General features: G+C 44.8%; 1 protein-coding gene across 1 annotated transcript; it reads left to right on the plus strand.

Annotated features, from left to right (window-relative positions):
- The first annotated feature begins 9159 nt into the window (after nucleotides 1-9159).
- Nucleotides 9160-20865, plus strand: zbtb11 (zinc finger and BTB domain containing 11). Its single transcript, XM_076726610.1, has 11 exons — nucleotides 9160-9314; nucleotides 12012-14920; nucleotides 15462-15712; nucleotides 15818-16049; nucleotides 16126-17120; nucleotides 17212-17526; nucleotides 17605-18019; nucleotides 19139-19256; nucleotides 19570-19728; nucleotides 19809-19984; nucleotides 20070-20865. Exons 2-11 carry the CDS (start codon nucleotides 14611-14613, stop codon nucleotides 20609-20611), a joined length of 3513 nt encoding a protein of 1170 aa, XP_076582725.1. The 5' UTR covers nucleotides 9160-9314; nucleotides 12012-14610; the 3' UTR covers nucleotides 20612-20865.
- The last annotated feature ends 301 nt before the right edge of the window (nucleotides 20866-21166 follow it).

Below are 21166 nucleotides of genomic sequence, written 5' to 3' on the forward strand. Positions count from 1 at the left end.
ATTGGAACTTAATGAAGTGAGCTGAGTGAAGGTCAGCCGGCTAACTGCTCCGTCTTGAAAAGAGCTGGGGACTGAGCCAGTAGCTTTCAGCGCCGTTTGTTTATGGCAACTGCTGTCTCGGGGCACGGGGCCAATCAGGCAGCGCGACACAGCTGTCCCCTGAGCCTGTGGACGGTGGCGAGCCACACGCCTGCAGAGGCCTCCTGCCCTCGGAGACCCGCAGTCCCTGTGGTGGAAACGTCCTTCCTGATCTGGAAAAGACGGGGGGATACATTGTCCCGCTCTATCCTCTCCTCTCTCCAACACGTTTCATTACAGCTGGATGAAGAACAATCCTTTCAAAACAATATTCACACTGGCTGTAATTAAAGTTTAAGGAGGAGCCACAAAGCTATTAAAGTCTCCTTACTGCAATCGCTTTTGGAATCCGTAGTTAGCCACCATATAATTAAGAGCTAAGTATACATTTATGGGAACAGAACCCCGGAGAGAAAAGGGGATTTAACTTCTGATGAAAACTACTGTTTTCAGCAGAATGCATGAGATATATTAAGTCTGGATGTTTAATGCACACTTGTTGTGGTTGTGAATCTAGATTCAGGTTGGGCATGACTACATGAAACACATAAGCAACCACCTGTTGGACGACTCACTGACAGCATGCAGACAAATACAATCTAACTAAACTTCAAATATTAAATAATGATGAAAATGCACATATATGAAAATAATGATACAACATTTAATTTACAGTAGATAGAAATAAATAAACTGGCTCATTCTTCATGCATGTTGAAATAAAACTCTGTCTAAAATAGGAGTAAGTTGGGATTCAGACCGGCCAATGCAGCGCCGTGTTGAATGTTGTCATGTTTCGTTTCAGCAAAAGTTGAGCCTTGTTTAGCATTTTAGCCGGATGAAGCTGCATTGTTTCACTGTAGCTGACAGACCAGCTTCACTGAAATGAATGAGAGGGCTGCAGTTTCCACAGACACAACTCAAATCAGTCTGAATGTAGCTTAAAGGTCTGAGAGGCTGGACTGACGATCAGCAGCGCTTTGAGCTAAATGCTAAAATCACATGCTAACATGCTCACAACGTCAACGCTAACACGCTGATGTTTAGCCAGTATAAGGTTTAACTTAATTTAGAATGATATCATGCTAACTTTTACTAAATAGCATTGGACAAATTTTTACCTGATGATGTTACAAGATGAAAAGTGAACAGATCACCAACGTTATTACATTACATAGAAAAACAGGAGCTACATGCTAACACCAGACATACTAGCACCAAGCCAGCGATTTGGTTAAAAAACCTTTACTAGACTACTAGACATATCAAAATAAATATCAGTGACATTATTTACTTGCCTAGTTAATAAAGGCTTTTCGATGACATCCTTAGCTCAGTGCTAGTCTGAAGTTAGCCTGTAGCTCCCTGTTTCTATAGCTGACCAGTTAAACTTAAAGAGCACCTCACGTTCACCTGGAGTTTACTACTTGACAACTGTGAGTACCTGGTACTTTTTTTCTTGCCATTACATCTTGAGGAGAAGATGGCTGTCTGTACCAAATTGTTATTTGCTATATGCCGTTTGTCCATTACACTGTAGCTCATCCGCTGTAAGTGATGAGACACAGAAAGTACTTGTATCAATTACACCAGTTGAAATTATCAGCAACAAGAACACACCCCATGATGCCTCTTCAATCAAGCATCAATCACGTCTGAATAGAAAGAAATCATGTGATGTTTTTGTACTCACAGCCATTTCTCTGCACTCATAACCGGAAGCATGCTGGTGTAGTTAATGCCTGAGTTCATTAGCTGTGATCCAGTGAGGCCAGTGTGCTGCCAGAGCGAAGCATGAGATGAATAACAGCTTCTCATAAAAAGAGGAGACGGCACCCATCCTGAAAATCCACTCCAAAATTAAGTTTAGCTCTCCAAAACAAGCTTGTTGACTGCTCAGAGTGCAGAGCTTGGCCTAAATCCTACTGGTGCCAGTCCAATACCTTTGTTTCTCTACCAATGCTTTACATTAATGAATATCAATGTAGGTTTTTTTTAAACTTACTAAAACAAGTCAAACTAGGCAAGAAACCTGCTTGACACCCAGCATGTATAACTGCACACAGTTTGACTTGACCTGTGACAGCAGGCTGAGCACAGATGAGATTAATAGCATGAATGAAAAGCTGATACCAGGGCCAGGTTTAGTGGCATTTTGCAATAGCACAAATATAATATAATATAATATAATGTCATTTATAAATCCATCTGTGGAAGAGATGTATGCCATGTGGCTCATTCCATTATATTCCATTATAAGGACAGTAATTCTTTAATAAAGATGAAATTTTGTTGTATAAGTCCATGTCCAACTTGAGAGGCTACAGTCAGTTCAGGCATGTGTGTAATAACAGCAGGACTGAACAGAGAAAACTTTATTTAAACAGCAGAGATTACAGATTTACAGATAGAAAGTGTTAAAGAATATTACAGATATGACTTAAACCAAGTTAGATGATAAAAGTACCCGCACTGCCACATTTTCGTATGTTCACAAAAAAATCTTTATTTAACTTCACGAAGGTTTCAACTTTCAAACTAATGACATTCCTGTCAGCCGCAGCTGTTCCATGTGTTCACTGCTAATTAGCAATTGTTAGCATGCTAACATGCTAAACTAAGATGGTGAACATGGTAAACACACTTAGCATGTTTGCTTTTAGCATTTAGCTCAAAGCACTGCTGTGCTCTTATTTAAATGTTACTTTTTTGCTTAACTATACATAAAATCATGACTGAATATATATTTACCTCTAAAAGTGGTTTTAGGTTCACTATTTAAAAGTAAAATAAGATGTTTTTTTACAATAAACTCATAGTATCTTTGATATTGACTGACTCACTGACAGGATATCCTGAGAGAATAACATTAACTGCAGAACATTCAATATTACATTGATTTCATGTTTTCTAATTATTCTTGACAGTTACATCCACTTCAGTGCTCATATTAAATTATATTCATATAATATTATGTGGCTCCAAATCAATTAGCTGACCATGAAATGAGAAATGTAACTGTTGTCACACCTCGTCTCCTTCAGAGACATCAAGTCAGGCACAGGGATGGTTCTTCAGACGTTGCAGCTGGTCAACATATTGTTTTAATTGAAGGAAAACACTCTGTTTTGAAGCAGTGAAGAAGTGAGGCACTGTGTTTGGATGTGGCAGGGGGAGCCCGAGCGAGTGAGCACCATGGAGCGTGACCCTGGCCCGGCCCTGGGGCTGCACAGATAGCCTGTTTATTTTAGGGAGCCTCTGCCTGATCTCACTGCTCTCACTTGAGGACAAAAACAGCTGCCTCGATTCATGTCGGACAACCGGGGGCGCAGTGCAGGGGAGACCCACCACAGCTCAGTTTGACCAACTCTTTACTGCAGAACTGAGCCGCTTTCTGACAAGATCTGAGTTATAACGGTGTGAATTCATAGTGTTTGTACACAGCAGAGAACATGAAACTGGTGGAACTTAAAGGGTCCCTGTCCCTTCAGATTCTGCCTCCAAACCAGCACAACTGAGGTAAATTTAATTCTGTGTCTAGTGGTTACAGAGCTAAAAAAATAACACTGAAAAAAATCTTTCCAAAAACAAAGTCCTTGTTACTATGGATAATCCACAGACCCTTTCTCAGGAATTTTAATATGGACCATTTCTCCAGAAATTCCAGTGAAAAGTTTCAACCACAACCACCATTTTTGCAGGACTAGTTACCACTGTGGGTAAGTAAGAACACATGTTTGTTGCATTTGTTGGCTGACCGGCCCTTTAAAAACTGGATTCTTTGAAGATTTAAATGGCTTTGTTCACATTAAATCAAGAATATGAGAGGTTAGCTGAAAAACAATAAGAGCCGCAGGATAACTGCTCGGTTGCTTTAAAGTCATCGTTAGGGGGCCTGACTGAGTGGGACGGGACCACAGGATGGAAACAACTAACTCGTCTCCTGGTGAGGTACAGTGTGTTTACTTCATGTTTTGTTTTCGTGATAAAGCTAGTTTAATGTTTGCAATGGTAAGCATAGAAGAGCTGACTCAGTAATATCAGCTACACACTAGCTAACATTAGCCACCCTCAGCTACTGGTCATACCAGACCACGTTAGACTGAAACAACAAAGCTCCTGAGTGTATTGAACTGAGCAAGAGAGCTTCTTACTGCTCATGAAATCAGCTTTTCATGCACAACAAGACGATCGTGTTATTTCTTCTTTCAAAAGTGACACTCTCACTTTAATGGCTGCTGCAAGACGGCCAGCAACATCCATTATAAGTTGTATCACTTAGTCAGAAAGCTGACAGCCCACGTCAGTCGGGCATGGTGCACATGTGCCAGCATGTGCAGTATGTACAGTATGGATCCCCATAATAGAGAGGCTGTTGTTCATGTGGCAACCTGTGGCTCGTTGGGCACGGCACAGGTTAAACCGGTGGGTGTTTCCTCTAGCATGATTTTGCTCTACTCCTGGAGATGAAGGCACATTTAGTCACAATGAGGACGTGATTTGAGTGTTCATCTGAGGTTCCCGCTTTCATGATGGCGCCTGAGTCTCAGGCAGCACTTTGCGATTTCCACCGAGAGCTCATTCACTTCTATTCAGACTCTGTAAGCCATTCAGAGGAACCTCTTCAGCTGATGCACCGTGAATAACAACACTCTGCTTATTCCACCAAAGCGGATTCCTTAATGAATCTATAAACAATAATTTTGTGGGAATCAACGTGAACAATAAGCTGATGGGAATCCTAGACTTCCCGAGTGTTAGCGTTCCCAGTCGCTGGCTCTTGGGAAAGATTCTTTGCATTGAGGACTCAGGAGGGAGCTCTGCACTCGTGTTTACACAGTCAACTCGTGTTCGTCCTGGGATCACAAAATGATGGTGTCAGATAATAGAAGCTGGTTGAGATTTAAAGTTAAGAACAACAGCTTACTCACTTTTTCCCCTCTGGCTCTGTGTAGCAAAAAGTTTGGGATTTGATTTGGGAAGGCAGCCAAAGCGTTGTGGGAACAAGAGGTGTAAGGTGAGCTCAGTGGCCTACTGGTTCCCAGCCTTCCCTTTGGCTTTCTCACTTTCTCTGCTCACAGCGCACCTCCAGACAAAAGCATCATTATTGCTCTTGGACTCTTCACTGGTGAATTCTTGGTAGTTAAACAGCACAGAATAAATTAGATGGTTTATGGCCTGTGATGGAGAGAGCTGAATGGATCCATGACGAGTAAGCCAGCGTCGGGTGTTTCCAGTCATTCAGCCTCTTAGCGGGAAATGTTACACCACAATATTTCCACTGGAGGTTTTGTCTCTCTCATTAGCCGTGATGAGCTTGTGGCTGCATTTCCTGGAAGCCTGAGAATAAAACAAATGGCGGCACAGAGAGAAGCCTTTGTTTTTAAAAGGTGTCGGACCCTTTTCTGTGATTTTACTGGATCTCGCTGCAGGTGAAAGGTCAAGGCTGTGAGTGTAAAAGATGTTCTGTGGCTTGTCAGCGTGTTAATCGGTCTGTTGGCCAGAGGCCCGGGCCGAGAGAAGAGCAGGACTCAAACAGTACTGTGTTACACAAAACAGGCTCTTCTCACAGCGTCAAGCACGTGCTCGGGTCTTAGTTGTGTGGAACCCAACAGCGACTCAGAGTGTAGATACGCTCCCACAGTTTCTCAGGATGTAGAAAATACATCACAAAGTACAGAACAGTGCTCACAGGACGCACGCTGACATTCTTCATATGGCAATTTGTGTTTTTCCATTAAACGAATACTCTGGATGTAACTGTGAGCTCATAGAGTTGATCTGTACTTCAAAACGAGGAGTCATTTGAACAGCTCGTCCAGGTCAACAAGTAGTGTACTTTAGTGTATTAGAAATATAATCGCAGTACAGAATTACAAGTACACTTCTACTTTTTTGTGCTTAATTTAAAGTTTGTTTGACATACACTTTTAAAACTTCTAAATAGATGTCAGTAAGTTCTATTTAAATGTTTTAAAAATGAATATACCAATTCTGCAGCACTTAAAGTGGTATTTCAAAGTACTACTACTCTAATGTAAGTCTATTATACATTGTACTCAAGGGTAGTTTTAAAAAGTGTACCAAATTACTAATACCTTTAATAGTAATAAAGTGTACTTATGAAAAGTATACATATTTTCAGGTCCTTTGTAACACGCTGTTAGAATGTTTAATGTGTACTTAAATTTCACTTCATGTTAAGTATATTTAAGTATATTTACAACACATTGGTGACATAATACAATTGAACTGCAAGTGTGTTTTGAATGCTCACAAGTACTGATTTTCACTTGTGTACTTGACTAATTTAGCAACTATACACACTTCAAGTATTACTCAAGTATTACTTGAAGTGGTGCTCAAGGACTGTCTGAGAATTAACCCTGATGATGTCATCTGGGTTTTCTCTGTGTTAGCCTGAAACTACAACAGAGCATCATACAGACTGTGGTCACAGTGTTTGAAAGACATTGAACATGCATGGAAGGTAACAAAAGGCCAGTTGCATTATGGGAGGTGTAGGATACATTTTTTGAAGCATACCGACAAATACTGGTGACTAAAGCTGGAATTGTGTTTCTCCGAAGGTACACGTTAACTTCTCTGTGTTCCTTTAAGCGAGCTGATTGGTTGATTCAACTCCTGTCAGGAGGCCGGTCTGAAATGGAGTCAAGGACAATCTTAAATGTGCTCGTAAATGTGCTTCAAGTGAAAAATGAACAGTTAGTTAATTTATCTGAGCATGTTGGCTTACATGCAGCCCAAAGAAGCATGACTGCAGCTTAACAGTATGGAAGCCTCAACTCCTGCTCCACTGATTCTTTTTACTACATGTTACCTTCAAGGCCCCCCAGTGTTATGTTTAGGTGGTAGTAAATGAAGGAAAGCCAAGAACTAGATTAGAGGATCGACCAGTCGCATCACTGTGCATTAAATATAGAGCAACAGTCAGGAGGCGGTTAGCTCAGTTTGCCATCATGACTGGAGGCACTGTTTGCCAAAAACAGCCATTTATACGCCTGCAGCCGCTTTTAACTGCATCAAACAGTCCTGACGTGCAAACCTACGTAACTTTATGTCCCGGGTACTAGCAAAAGTCTGTCTGTGTGAAACTTCAACCATTCTTGTAATTGAATAATCACAATCTACAGACAATACTACTCTACTGTTTCTGATGTTTGTATGTGTTTAATATGTTGAATGTCCTTGTTTATATTTGGGAACTAGACTGTGTTTAACATGATTTACAGATGTTTATATATGCTGATTTATATTTTACATATCCATAAAATACAGAAATCATCTCTTTTATGACTCAGAAATATTTTTCCTGCATTGTCTACTAGATTGTCACCAATCCAACCAGTTTTACCAGTTTAAATATCTTTAAAACAGATGGCGATCAGTTGTTGGCAGACGATCACTTTTTGGCTCGACACAGAGGCGCAGACAGCCCGACTCTGTCCGAAGTTCAAAATTTTGCTTGCCAGCACCTCTAATGCTCATGAGTTAACATGTTCCATGCTAAGCTAATATGTACATGCTAAGCTAAGCTGGCTCTTGCTCCATGTTTAATGCTCAGTTGGGTGCATTCAGGGGACTTTCTGCTGTAGTTTTAGTTGATCTGGTTGACCAGTAGCTTATGGTGGCAAATGTTAGCAAAGCTTAGATGATGCTGTGCAGGACTCTTCTCTATATGAGACTGTAACGGTCACGATCGCTGCAGTTCGCTCTCTTTGGGGGCTCCTAGAAGTGGTGCCTTCACCAGTGCCTGTACATCTATTATTGGCTTGTTTGATAAGGGTGGAGCCTTTAACATGTCGTGTGTAAATGGTATAACCGCCACATAAATCCTGAACTCTGAAAGATAGACTCTCATGTGTAAAACTAAGCTACCTACTGTTCTCTGATCTCAACAATCTTTAAGATTTGTTGCGCAGCCAAACAGCAAAGATCTACTGCAGCCTGTTTGCTGTAAATACCCATAAAATGTCAGTCGCTCTTAGCCAGCCAGACAACAAAGCACTGGAGGATAAGCACAAGTGGTGACATAAGCAGAGCCGTGATTGAGAGCTCTTACATCATCATCCTCCATTCATGGCCTTGACAAACGGTGCTGATTGCCAGTGTCCTCCATGTTGGACTTTTCCCCCTCTGTGCTCAGCAGCACTTTAATCACACCACCGGGAGAAGGTTTGAGAAAACTGTGAATTATGACACAAACGTTTCTAAGGATGAAACTGTGAGTCTCACAGGTGTGGCTGCATCTTCCCTGCCTGTCTGGTATATTTACAGCCACCACAGAGACTCTCCTCAGGCAGCGTGTAATGGAAAAGTACTCCAGTGCCAGAAGAGCCATAGCTAGCCCTCTATTACTATGTCTGGCCTTGGACGCAGCGAGAGCAAGACAGTGAAAGATAAGGCTGTCTCCACTCGCTCTGTTCCCCAGCTGTGTTTGTCCTTAGACAGTCAGACACCTTTATCTTGCCCAGGAGTCTGGGTCAGACACAAGATCATTCTGACTGCACCAGTTCAGAACCATTAGTGTAACAGGGCAGATAGTAGATTACAAACCTCGACCTCAAATCAAGATTGCAAATCTACTGTAGAATTCAGACCCATAATATCCTCTGAATGGTTCCCTCAGGGCGCCCCGGGACCTCACCTGGTAGAGTTTGCACCATGAATCAAGGCTTGGGTTTGAATCCCTGTGCTGCATGTCATCCTCTCTCTCCACTGCCTTTCCTGTCTCTACAGTCACTCTCACATAGAGCAGAAAGGCCAAAAACTAACAAACAAAATACTAAAGATGGCCTCCTCAGACAGTGTACACCATGTGTTAATCTGTACAAAAATTAAGATGCGTGTGGGGGTCTTATGTGACCGACTGGTCCTTGGCTCTGAGCAGTTGCACTCAGCAGCGAATGTGATGTCATTACCACCTGACGCCCTGAGTAATGAATCGAATGGCACTGCAGTGAAAGCCGGTCAGTGTTTTAAATGTAGCCGCGGTAGTGACATACAGGATATTGTCATAATCCAGTGCAGGTGGTTCAGGGGATTCCATATTTTTACTGATTTAAATGGACAAACAAGCTGTTAACATGGTATGACAATTGAATTTTATTTATTTAAGACAACTTTTCCTGTTTTCCTCAGAGCCAAGCAGCCGAAAAGACAGGACACACAAACAGTCAACACCACCTTGGAAAGAGAGAAGATTCACTAACGAGGTAAAGTGAAAGTGTCTAGTGGAGTAGACGAAAACATTAGCAGACAAAGCGTGAGTTCATTCATTCATTTCATCTATAATGGAGACATGAAGGCAGATAGAAACGGTGCCAGCCAGACTATCAGCCAATCAGCTTTTATTTTCCCGGGAGATTGTACCTGTGGTGAACCAATCTAAAGTCTGATGGTGCCGTTATTCTACAGCCATTAGATTGTGCAATCATTTACTTCATAATTATACGTTATAAATGTCTAAGAAATGTCAAATTCTTGTGAAACTTTCAGAGCACATTTATAAGGAAGTTCATCAGTTCAGCAGGGTGTAACCTGGAGAGAGTCTGACTGGCCTGCAGTAGAGCCACTGGCATAGGATGGCATCTTTGCAGGACGGGAAAGTGAAGATATTTACGATAGAGTAAACAGCAGGGGGCCTAATATTGATCCCTGTGGAACACCTTTATCAACTGTCTGGACTCTTGATTTAAAACCATCTGCAACAAAAATCTGAGCTCGAACTTTACCAAAATAACAGTTTCAGAAGTTAATGGCAACCACAACAGAACATTGATGGTACAACAGCCACATATAAAGCCGACTGCTGCTGCTGAAGGACATTGTTATCCCCCAGAAGGTAGTTGTGAGTTCACCTGTTCTATAATTTCATGCTGACGTGGGCCAAGCTTATTTATTATTTTCAATTTTCTCTTGACTGTTATTTTTGCTTCAACTTTAGTGAATTCTGCATATTTTAAACCTGCAGCGTGGAACTTTTATCTCCCTTCTGGCAGTGAGAGTAATTACACAAACGCTGTGGACGTGGCATGGTCCGAGCTGCTGAAGCCTCCATCGCTCGGCTCTGACAAACCAAACATTACTGGCTGACGTAAAACGCATCACTACTGGTCCGCCAACACGGGAACATTACCACAGACAGCAGCTCCAATATCCTGCCAAATACAGATTTACCTGGTGATGAGAGGAGAAATCAGCATCGTGTGAGCTCATTTGGAAAGAGACTGACTGACGTAACAGTAAGAGACGTTCATTTATATGTAGAAGTCCCAAACTTCAGCTTTCAGTGCCACTGAGACAAACGATGAACGTATAAATACGCATATATTCCCAATTAAAGACAAATCTAAAGAAAACTACAAACAGAGGCTTTTTATTCCAGTACAGTAAAAATAGCCTCATTTACAAAACCCTGCAGATCAAGGTCAAAACTCTGAATTTAGGGTGAAGAGAAAATAATTTAATGTCTTATTCTTGGAATTTTTGTGTGTACAGTCAATAACGGCCTGCTTCAAGTGAGAGTGGAAAAAGATTCAGCAGCAAATATACAACCAAACGCCAAATGGCCAACCATGCGGGTAATAGGGGCAGTGATCAGTACTATTTCTCTGCTCTACAACGCCAGAGGCCATGTTTACTCTCTCATGTCAAGGTTAGAGGCTGACGAGACCATCAGCGTGAGCCATTTTGGCTGTGCGTCACGTGAGCTTCACTATACATGACAGAGGTTTAGAGGAATGCATTGAAATACATGTGGATGAGTGCATCTTTGATCAAACCGTGAAAAGGGTGATGTGGCAGTGACAGACGTTATTTGATTTACGGCAAGAAACAAGCAGGCGTTCAGGTAAGAGCAGACAACGGAGGTAAGAGAGCTTATAAAACTCTTTCCTCTCTGTCATTCACTGTGAAGGCAATGAAGTCAGAGATGAGGGCATCAGGGTGGGTAATGAATTGAGAGAGCAGGCAGACCATAAAGGCATATATTGATTTTGTGGCAGCTAGGAATAGACATGCACCCAGAATAAAAAAAGAAAACATTTATCTTGTTGGGAGGGAGCTTTCAGACACCGACAGACAGCTAATTACACAGAACCTGAGGACAGTATGACACAACCCACACAAAGAGCAGTAAGGAGACGCGTTGATGTGTGAGGTGCATGCAGAGGAAGTCTGTGGAGCCCTCAGGTGAGGCGTGTTCTTCAGGCTGAAACTCAACAAGAAAGCAAACACACTTAATTCCAAACATGGCGGACTGTTCCTTTAAGCTTGCAGCTTTAATTATAGCTGAACTCTGAGAGCCTTGGGTTTCCCTTTTCTTTGCATATGCATGAAACCTGACTCAGAAGAGCACCTTTCAGTGCTCAGAGAGTATGTCTGAACCACACGCCAGCCTTCCTGTTTTGAGTCATGAATGTCTCTACAGCAGAAAAACCTGCACAAAAGCAATGAGCACCTGTAGAGAAGAGGAAATGAAGAGGGGAGCACATGCCTCAAGAGGAGGAAGTGCCAGGATGTGGTGAACAAGCTGAGCGGTGACATTACACTAAACAAAGGTGGTTTTGTTAGGAAGGAGTTTGGCAGTGAAGGCATCACAGGTTAACATTCAAGCAGCCTGTGATGATATTAAACCAAGTGATGGAGCAAACAGACGTCCTCTGACACAGAAACACACTGACGGGATGCAAATAAACTCTTTCCCAGCGTTCATATGAACACTGAGCGACACGTGTTGAGGTTCCTGCCAACAGCAGCTGAGAATAAACATATTAAATCTCTGCCTCATAGGAGGGGGAGCCAGATACATCAAATCAGCTCTGTATGGGAAGTTAAACAAGGCTGGAACGACAAAAGACCTGAAGTAATCTTATGGTCTGACTCTTTGTTTTTTCTCTTTGTATGTGCAGCTCAGACTCATTGAGAGTCTCCTTGTGTTCTGGGGGTCTGTAGCCTCCAGTTTACTCAGCGAGTCGAGGATCTGTGGTCCACAAAGGCAGATTCTGAATCAGCTGAAAAGAGCAGCGAGAGACCTTGACTGAAGAGACATGACTGCAAATGGAAATGTGACACCGAAACAGCAGACAGAGGTTTGTCTCTGTATGCCTGCACTCGAGTGTCTCTTTCTACAAACTCCAGAGCTCTGAGAATATGTGGCTTCATGACAGGTAACAGGAAATAAATACTTCATCCCCTGAAAGTCCTTTCTGAGGCAGCAGCAACAGATGCATCACTCAATTTGAGCTGTGATTCGTGCACGGTCCAGTCAGTGTAACTGTGAATGCTGGAATGCAGTGGTGAGACATTTACTGACCAGTGTTTGATGTCAGGTTTGGTATGTGACACATGGATGAGCAACAAATGATCTGACGCCCCCTCCCCTCAGAGTAATTCAGAAAAAAACAGCGGTGGTATTTCAGCTGTGTGATGTAGGACGGTTAGAAAAGGGCTGTAGCGCCACACTGAGGCCGGTCAGTGCCGCTCTGAGGATGCTGGAACAGGATTAAAATGCAGTTTTTCCCTTCAGTCCATCTGTGTGTGATTAACAGCTGGAAGGACAGGAGGTGATTCACACTTGCCTCCTTAATTTTACTGATAACAAAGCAACTTGAAGCTGACAGTGAAGGTTTCTGAGCTGCCTGGACGGCCTGTTTTCTCAAAGCGGATCTATTGTACTAAGCAGACGTTCTTTGACACTTGCTGCTTTTTATTGTTCTTTATCAAGATAACCTTGAATATGTTTGGGTTTTAACTCTGGTTAACAGACAAAACAAACTAATTGAAGAGGTCACCTTGTGAGATCTTGTGATGAGCAGTTTTTTTTTTTTTTTAAAGCCGTGCTACCCATGCTAACAGCCATGCTAATAGCTCCAGGGATGGCAGACAGAAGTTGTGTTCACAGTTCAGTCCTAAATGCATCGTAATGACTTTAGTGACCTCCTGACTTTCCCCTCTTGTGCCGTAATCATTTTACGTCATCCAATGTTTTGTTTTCTGACAAAATACCTGCAGAACTAGTCCCATCAGCCTCAGCTGCCTAGCTAACATGCTAAACACCTGCATGTTACCATTGTCACTGTGAGCATGCTACCACGTTGTATGTATAGATTGTTGTATATTTTTTTCAACCGTGCAATAACACCGTATTTGTTATCCAGTATTCTTAGAAACTGTACATACTTTACACATAAACTTAATTCAATGTTCTTTTTATGCAACAGTATTTCTCAATTACGATTCAACATATGACATTGGTAGTTTTCTCATAATAGTACAGTACAGTATTTTTATTTTATTTACAGGAGCTTAATTCACAAAGAACAATGAAGACGGGCTCTTATATTGCTATTCGCCCTGCAGAGATGTTGGACAGGATGGAGAAATGCTGGAAATCAGTAGCATCATTTTCTTTATGTCTCTGCTCTCTGAGGATGAAAACAGGGGGAATTTCCTCTCAACAAAATATCATCAGTGTTTATGTATGTATGAAAACTGTACTATTATTAACTATTAACTATTATTTGATTTTGAACACAGAACATTTCTTTTATCTTATTTCTTCCAGATGGCAGACAGCTGCCCTGCTGGAACGACTTTCATCTACAGGGAGGAGGTGATAAATAACTGAAGCTAATGCAGAGCATGTTGTGTACAGTACACACAGATTTGTGACTTATCTCCATCATTCAGAGGGTTAGCTTATCGACACTTCTGTCAAGCTGATTATGTGAAACTAGGCCTGGTCTCCTCAATGCCGAATGTTGAATTCTGGAGTGAACTGACAGTTATGAAAGTACAAAAACTAAACTGATTTAATGTTCCTGGAAGAGTTGGAGTTACGCACATTTACTCAACCACTGCGGTATAATATAGTACCTCAGCTGCCTTCCAATTTATTTATCTTTAGATACTGAAGCAAGTCTTTATCTAATTCATTCATGGAGCTGCCACAGTGGATGGATTAAGTCAGACTTTCAGACCAACAGTCCCAGAGTGAAATAAAAGACTACAGCATGATAAAGTGTAAATTTTAATGTTTTTAAACGAGGAAACAGGTCATACAAAATGTTTTTACCTTAGTGCAGTACAATAAAACTGAAAAACATGGCGACTAGAATTGAGGAGAAAAATCAAACGATAATAATTAATGAAAACATGAAAAAAAGATTAAAAAAAAACAAGTGAGTTTAACTCTCTGTGGGGTTATAAATTTGCTCATTGCGCCCTCCTGTGGTGGATTATGTTCACGACGTCCTTCCGCCTGTTGCTGACGCAAAGTCCGGTTGTGCAGCAGCCATTTTGTCTGTTCGGGCAAGTCTACCCTGACGGTTACTAACTGCAGTTCCACCTTAGGAAACAATTTGAAATGTTGTTGTGGCTTTTTCGTTTCATGTTATCTACCATCTGAGCGGCGGATAAAATTTGTACCACATTTTTACGAGCCGAGGGCGGCCGTCCTCTCCCAGAAAAGTCCTCAGTTCGGCGGGGAAAGCGCGGCTCGGCCGAGACATGTCGTGCGAAGAAAGCTACTTGGCAATCATACGCTATCTGACCGATGAACGGGAGCCATATGCGCCGGGGACGCCTGGCAATACCAAGAGGAAAATACGCAAAGCGGCGACCTGCTACGTTGTTCGAAACGGGACTTTGTTTTATCAGCGTCGGCTGAAGGGCCAGAATGATTTCACAGAGCTGGAGGTGGTGCTGCAGGACGGCCGGAGGAAGGAACTTATCAACGAGGCGCACATTATGGAAGGAGGGGGGCACCTGAACCAGCAGCTCACCTGGGAGTCCATCTCTCAGAAGTACTGGTGGAGAGGTACGAGCTGAGGCCAGGTCACAGCAGCTCCCTGGGTGTAGTCACAGAGAGGTGGTTCAATGAGCCGGACAACCCGCGCTCACGCGAGCCTCTTACAAATATAAATACGCCACCGCCATCCACCTACTCATTGTCTCCATCTAGTGGTCAAAGGGCGACGTTTCACCTTGGACAGATAATTATTTTACTTTTAATTGAAGTATTGAAAGTTAATGTGCATATAAAAATATATCCGGATCCTCTTTAGTGCACACAGATTGGTCGCTAGTCTCTCTGTGGTCCGTCGAAAGACCATAATATGAAAAGTTCCATAATGATTTTAATTTTACTGACTATCTACTTGTATGTGAATGCACCACTCAGACGTTCCTGCATCTAGCAGCAAGCAAAAATGCTAAATATTAACTGATTTCAGTGCTTCAAATGTCAGTGTAATCATGTTTTCTGTCTTCTGTAACAGTAATATGAAGGCGTCACATTGGGCTCTGGGCAGTTGTGGCTGAGTTTAAAGTGACGGTGTCCTCTTTTTTGACCCCCTCAGGTATCCTGAAGCATGTCAAAGACCACATCAGAGAGTGCGCTCAGTGTCAGACCAGGCGGACCGCTGATGACATCTCTGGACCTCGTCTGCTCTCGCGGCCGGGGAGGCGCCGGACGGCCGCCAACGTACACGATGAGGAGGATGAGGAAGAGGAGGAAGAAGAGGGAGATGATAGTTTATTCGTCAATGATTCATCCTGTCAGCTGAGATCCAAGCTGACCAAGACGATGGCCAAGCATGAGCTGGTGTTTGTACGTTTCACAGATGTTTCAGGCCTAATTGTTACAAAGCTGTGATATTTCTTAACCCACAATCACATCGTTTGTTCATGGAGTTTCTGCGTCTGCTCTTTCCAGGTGGACAGCAAAGGTGAGGTGAACCAGTTCCTGCCTAAACACAGCCAAACCATGCTGGAAAAACTCAACCAGCAGCGTCTCAGCAATCAGTTCTGCGACATCACGCTGCTGATCGAGGGAGAGGAGTACCGCGCTCACAAGGCTGTTCTGGCCGCGTGCAGCGAATACTTCCACGAGCTGTTCTTTGAGAAGGGCGCCGTCTCCACGCACGAGGCCGTGGTCGACCTCTCCGGTGAGTTTTTGTCGCTTTGTGTTCGTGCTGGTTTGCGTAGCAGCTCGGTTTTAACCCTCATCGTCTCTCTCTGCAGGCTTCACCAAAGCCAGCTTCCTGCCGCTGCTGGACTTTGCCTACACCTCCCTGCTCACGTTTAATTTCTGCATAATGGCAGATATCGCCAACCTGGCGCGGCATTTGCTGATGACGGAGGTGCTGCAGATATGCGAGTCTGTTCATAAGCAGGTGGAGGAGCAGAAGCTGACGGTGTACCAAAGAGGAGACGTGCACACCGTGGTGTCGAGCCAGCCGGCGCCGCAGGAGGGCTTGAAGGACGAGTCTGGTGCCTACGTGGTCACCATACAGGGTGATGGCAGGGCGGTGGTCACACACAGCGGCGTGGCTGTGGCGGGCGAGCCTTTAGCTTTTGTTGCACCTGCTGAAGAGGCCTTCATCCAGCAGCCGATGGCGGTCGTCACTGAAGCTGTGGAGGGAGACAAAGAGCATCATGGGGAGGCCGGACCAAACGAAACCGTGACTCTGATCGCTCACAGTGGACAAGCCGAGCCGGGAGAGACGGTCACGCTCATCTCTCGCAGCGCAGAGGAAATGGAGGGGGAGACGATGACTGTGGTCACCCACAGCGGGCAGGCCGGAGCCAGCGAGTCGCTCGCCGTGGTGTCGGCGTGCCTGGCGATGGAGCAGCCGCAGGTCGCCGAACCAGGAGCCTTCGTCATAAACGTGGACCCGGACAAAGTGAGCCCCTCAGAGGTCGCCAAACTGGCATCTGAAGCAGCGGCGGCGCCTCAGGAGAAGACAGAGTCAGCACCCGTTCCCCAGAAACGCAAACGAGGGCGTCCAGCCAAAGTGAAGAAGGAGGTGGAGGAGTTCGTGCCACTGGAGGAGGAGGATCCCTCCGCTGATGAAGGCCACGGAGACAAGCAGGAGGCCATGTCTGATGATCCCAACAAAAGACGACTCAGGCAGCGCTCTATCGCTGAGGGCGGTTACGCACGTTTACACATGGGGCTGGAGGACGAAGAGGAGGCCAAGAAAGGTGCGACCCCGCCGCGAGCCGCCACGCCGAAGGTACGTCATTCCACCAGAACGAAGCACTGAGTGTTAATGAGTTCTCGTCTTGTTAAGAGTGTCAGATGTTTTGAGCACAACATGTTTTTAGGTGAGTCCAAGGCCTGGGAAGAGAGGAAGACCACCAAAGCAGCCAGTGGAGACTCAGGCCGAAGGACAGTCCGAGTCAGGGGCAGACCCAGAGGCCAGCACAGTGGAGGTCGCACAGACCGGAGAGCCCAGCACAGACGGCGCCGGGACGACGGTGACGGAGCCTGAAGCTGGAGCCAAGCAGGATCAAACCCCGGCAGAGAGCGCCGTCGATGGAGAGCACACGTGCTCCGAGTGCGGCATGTCCTTCCAGAGACGCTACTCTCTCATCATGCACACGCTAAAACACGAGAAGGCGCGTGGATACAAGTGCAGCGTGAGTATCAGCGTCGTTTTCATTGTGAGGTTAACGCCGTGAAAACGTTCTGACCGCCGTCTTTCTGTGTCCTCTCAGCTGTGTAGTAAAGAGTTCCAGTACGCCGCCTCTCTCCGCGCCCACCTGGCCCGACACAAGCAGCAGAGCAGCCAGCGAGCCGCCATCGCCAAACCCCCCGCAGAGCAGAGCGCCGACGCCAAGGTGGACAGCGATCTGGACGACAAGAACTTATCGCCGCACACCAAAAGAGAGTTTGTGTGCGACATCTGCGGGAAGACCTTACCGAAGCTCTACTCCCTGCGCATCCACATGCTGAACCACACCGGCGTGCGGCCTCACTCCTGCAAGGTCTGCGGCAAGACGTTCGCCCACAAGCACAGCCTGAAGATGCACCGAGCGCTGCACGACGTCACCAAACAGTTCCAGTGCGAGTTCTGCAAGAAGTCTTTCGTCAGCAAGCGGAGCATGGAGGAGCACACCAGCCTGCACACAGGTGAGAGCGCGCTGCCCTTCACCTTCATCATCCTCACAGAGAAAACTACACAACAAACGTGGCTTTATTTTAGTTTTGGTTTCATTTGTCCCGGTTAGAATGGAGGTGAATATTAACTGAGCACATGTAAGCATCCATCAGATGATGGTTCAGTTCAGGTTTTTTGGGGTTGTATCAGGTACTTATACATATAAATATACTTAAAATATTCAGTGTATTATCTACAGTTGATGGCGCTCACATTTAACCCAGAAGCTCATCAATGCACAACTGGAGACAGAAAGTATTTTATCCACCTAAAGCAGTCAGTATTACTTCAGTGTTTGCAGTATTTTCAGCATCAGGCAGCTCTTTCCTTTGGCATTATACAGTATTTGTACTGTGAAGCACAGCTGTGCCCTGAACTGTGTGACGCTGCAGAGTCAGACAACAAAAGAACATAAAAATGAGACGAGAGGAAACCTTTATGAGGCAGAAACTACAGAGAAGTTCTGCAGATGGAGGCTGAACAGACTGAAAGTGAGAGACTTCTTCATTTCGTTACTGTTTGTTTGTTAAGTGCTTTCATTCATTTGTAGGATTTAGCTCTGTTTGACCTGCTGGTTGATCACAGCACAGCTTGTCACCGAGTCTCCGTCTGGTTTATTTAGAGCTGCTCTGGACGAGCGTGAGGTTTGTTCATGGTTAAGAAAATATAACATCAAAGGAAAATAACCATAATACAGCGTCCACTTATACTGAAGTTGACTCTGATAGATGGGCCTTTTTTAGGTGGAGAGATTTTCTCTGGTACATAGTTTATAGCTCTGCCTCTCTCTCTCTTTAAGAACTCATGTTAATATTTGTTTATATACTTAATTGTATATTTTTTTCCTCTTAGTTTTCCTCTTTGTTTATGTGTTTGTTTAACCTGCTGCTGCAATAAAAGAATTTCCCAAATTGGGATCAGTAAAGTGAAGTCTGAGTCTAACAGCTGTTTTTCTCTGTTCATGTTGGTCGTAGACAGAAACGTGAGAGACAGACGTCTTAAAAGATGTGCAGATGAATCTAAAACTTAACCCGAGTGAGAGCGTGTTTTTGTTAAAATGACTCTTTCTTCACTGTTAAATCCTCTCACAGGTGAGTCGAAGTACCTGTGCAACACCTGCGGAGCCACTTTCCACCGAGCCTCAGCGCTGAGTAAACACCTGAAGAAGCACCAGCCCAAACCCGACGTCCGTCCATTTGCTTGTGCTCAGTGAGTAGCTGTCGGTCTCTTTAATGACGCGTGATTGGACAGTGAGACATCTTTTTTTCTTTGAACATTTATTAGAACAAGTTCTTAAACAATGTGTTTCACACACAGTGATACACACAGATAATGTTAGCACATGTATACGAGTCAAAATAAATAATAATAAAAAAAATAAGTTAGCAACATCAAAACTCAACAAAGATTACAAAGAAATGTTTTCATACATGAAATAGAGGCAGATTAAAATTTGTTCGCGGGTCTTTGAAGTGTAAGTTGTTGGATGGTGTTTTGATGGTTTTGCTCGTGTCACCTGCAGCTGCGATAAGAGGTTCTACGAAGCCAAAGATCTGCAGCAGCACATGAACAAGCACATGGGCCTGAAGCCGTTCCAGTGCCAGGTGTGCGGGAAGTGCTACAGCTGGAAGAAGGACTGGTACTCCCACGTCAAGTCGCACAGCGTGGCGGAGCCGTTCAAGTGAGTCCAACGGAGCCGAGTCCACTTCCTGCTTTGGTGTGTTTGAGATGTGCGTGCTGATGTCTTATTGGTCCCCTCAGGTGCAACGTGTGCGGGAAGGAGTTCTTTGAGAAGGCTCTGTTCAGGAGGCACGTGAAGAAAGCGACGCACGGGAAGAAGGGACGAGTGAAGCAGAACCTGGAGCGCGAGTGCGAGCAGTGTGGGAGGAAGTTCACGCAGCTCCGAGAGTACAGACGCCACGTCAACAACCACCAGGGTGAGACTCCCCGCACGCCGGGAGGAGGCCAAGTCCTGTGTGTGGAGGCTCGCTTACCTGACTGTTTGCTTCTCGTCTCTTCCAGGTGTGAAGCCATTCGAGTGTCTGACTTGCGGTGTCGCCTGGGCCGACGCCCGTTCCCTGAAGCGCCACGTCCGCACGCACACGGGGGAGCGACCGTACGTGTGCCCCATGTGCCAGGAGGCGCACATCGACGCCCGCACTCTCCGCAAACACATGGCCAAGTATCACGGCGACAACCTGCCCGGGAAGATCATGCTGGAGAAGGACACCCTCCAGTTCCACAACCAGGGCACGCAGGTGGAGCACGCCGTCAGCATCCTGGCGTCCGAGCTGCCCCCGGAGCTCCGGCCGGCCCAGCAGCAGCCGGCGGAGGAGATCGAGACGGTGCTGATCACGGAGGAGACGGTGGAGGCCGTGCAGGCCGTGGAAGCCGTGGAGGCCGCGGCCGACGGCGCGGTGGCGACGCTCTCGGATCAGGGCATCATGCAGGTCGTGAACTACGTTCTGGCCCAGCAGGCGCTCACGGGGACCAAGCTCGAGGAGGCGCCCGAGGTGATTCAGACCATGGAGGTGGAGGTGGCTCACGTGGCCGAGGTGGAGTAGCTTTGATCCACGGACTGATCAGGTTGTCACAGTCGGTATGAAATGTCAGAGGATGTAAAAAGATTTTTTTTTTTTTTTTTTTGTGGAGAGAATGTAAATACTGTGATTGATCTCTTCAGCTCAGATCTGTGTGTTGAGTTGTGTGTGTGTGTGCGCGTCACATTTCTGTGTTCTTTGTAAATAGTAAGAATATTTACAGATCTATGAAATGTGGAGAAATAAAGGCGGGAACTGACACACGACGCCGGTGAAATGTATTTCATCCTGTCACATTTACACCCTCAGCAGAGCGAAGCTGGATTTACTGCAGCGCCCCCTGGTGTCAGCATGAGGGACGAGCACATGAAGCCAATACTTGTTGGTCATTTCAGCATGAAGTCGACATTTAGAGGACTTCAGGATGAAATGTGATGCTTTGATGGTCAGAGCATAAATGTTTAACCTGCTTCACGGTAAAAAGGATTTCAAACAACCTGCAGCTCAAATAATTGGACACAAAGGAGTATTAACATGCAATACAGCAAGAATGGATATTTATTTCAGATCTATATCAAA

Source organism: Chaetodon auriga, chromosome 3, assembly GCF_051107435.1.
Source record: "Chaetodon auriga isolate fChaAug3 chromosome 3, fChaAug3.hap1, whole genome shotgun sequence".
Taxonomy (NCBI): domain Eukaryota; kingdom Metazoa; phylum Chordata; class Actinopteri; order Chaetodontiformes; family Chaetodontidae; genus Chaetodon; species Chaetodon auriga.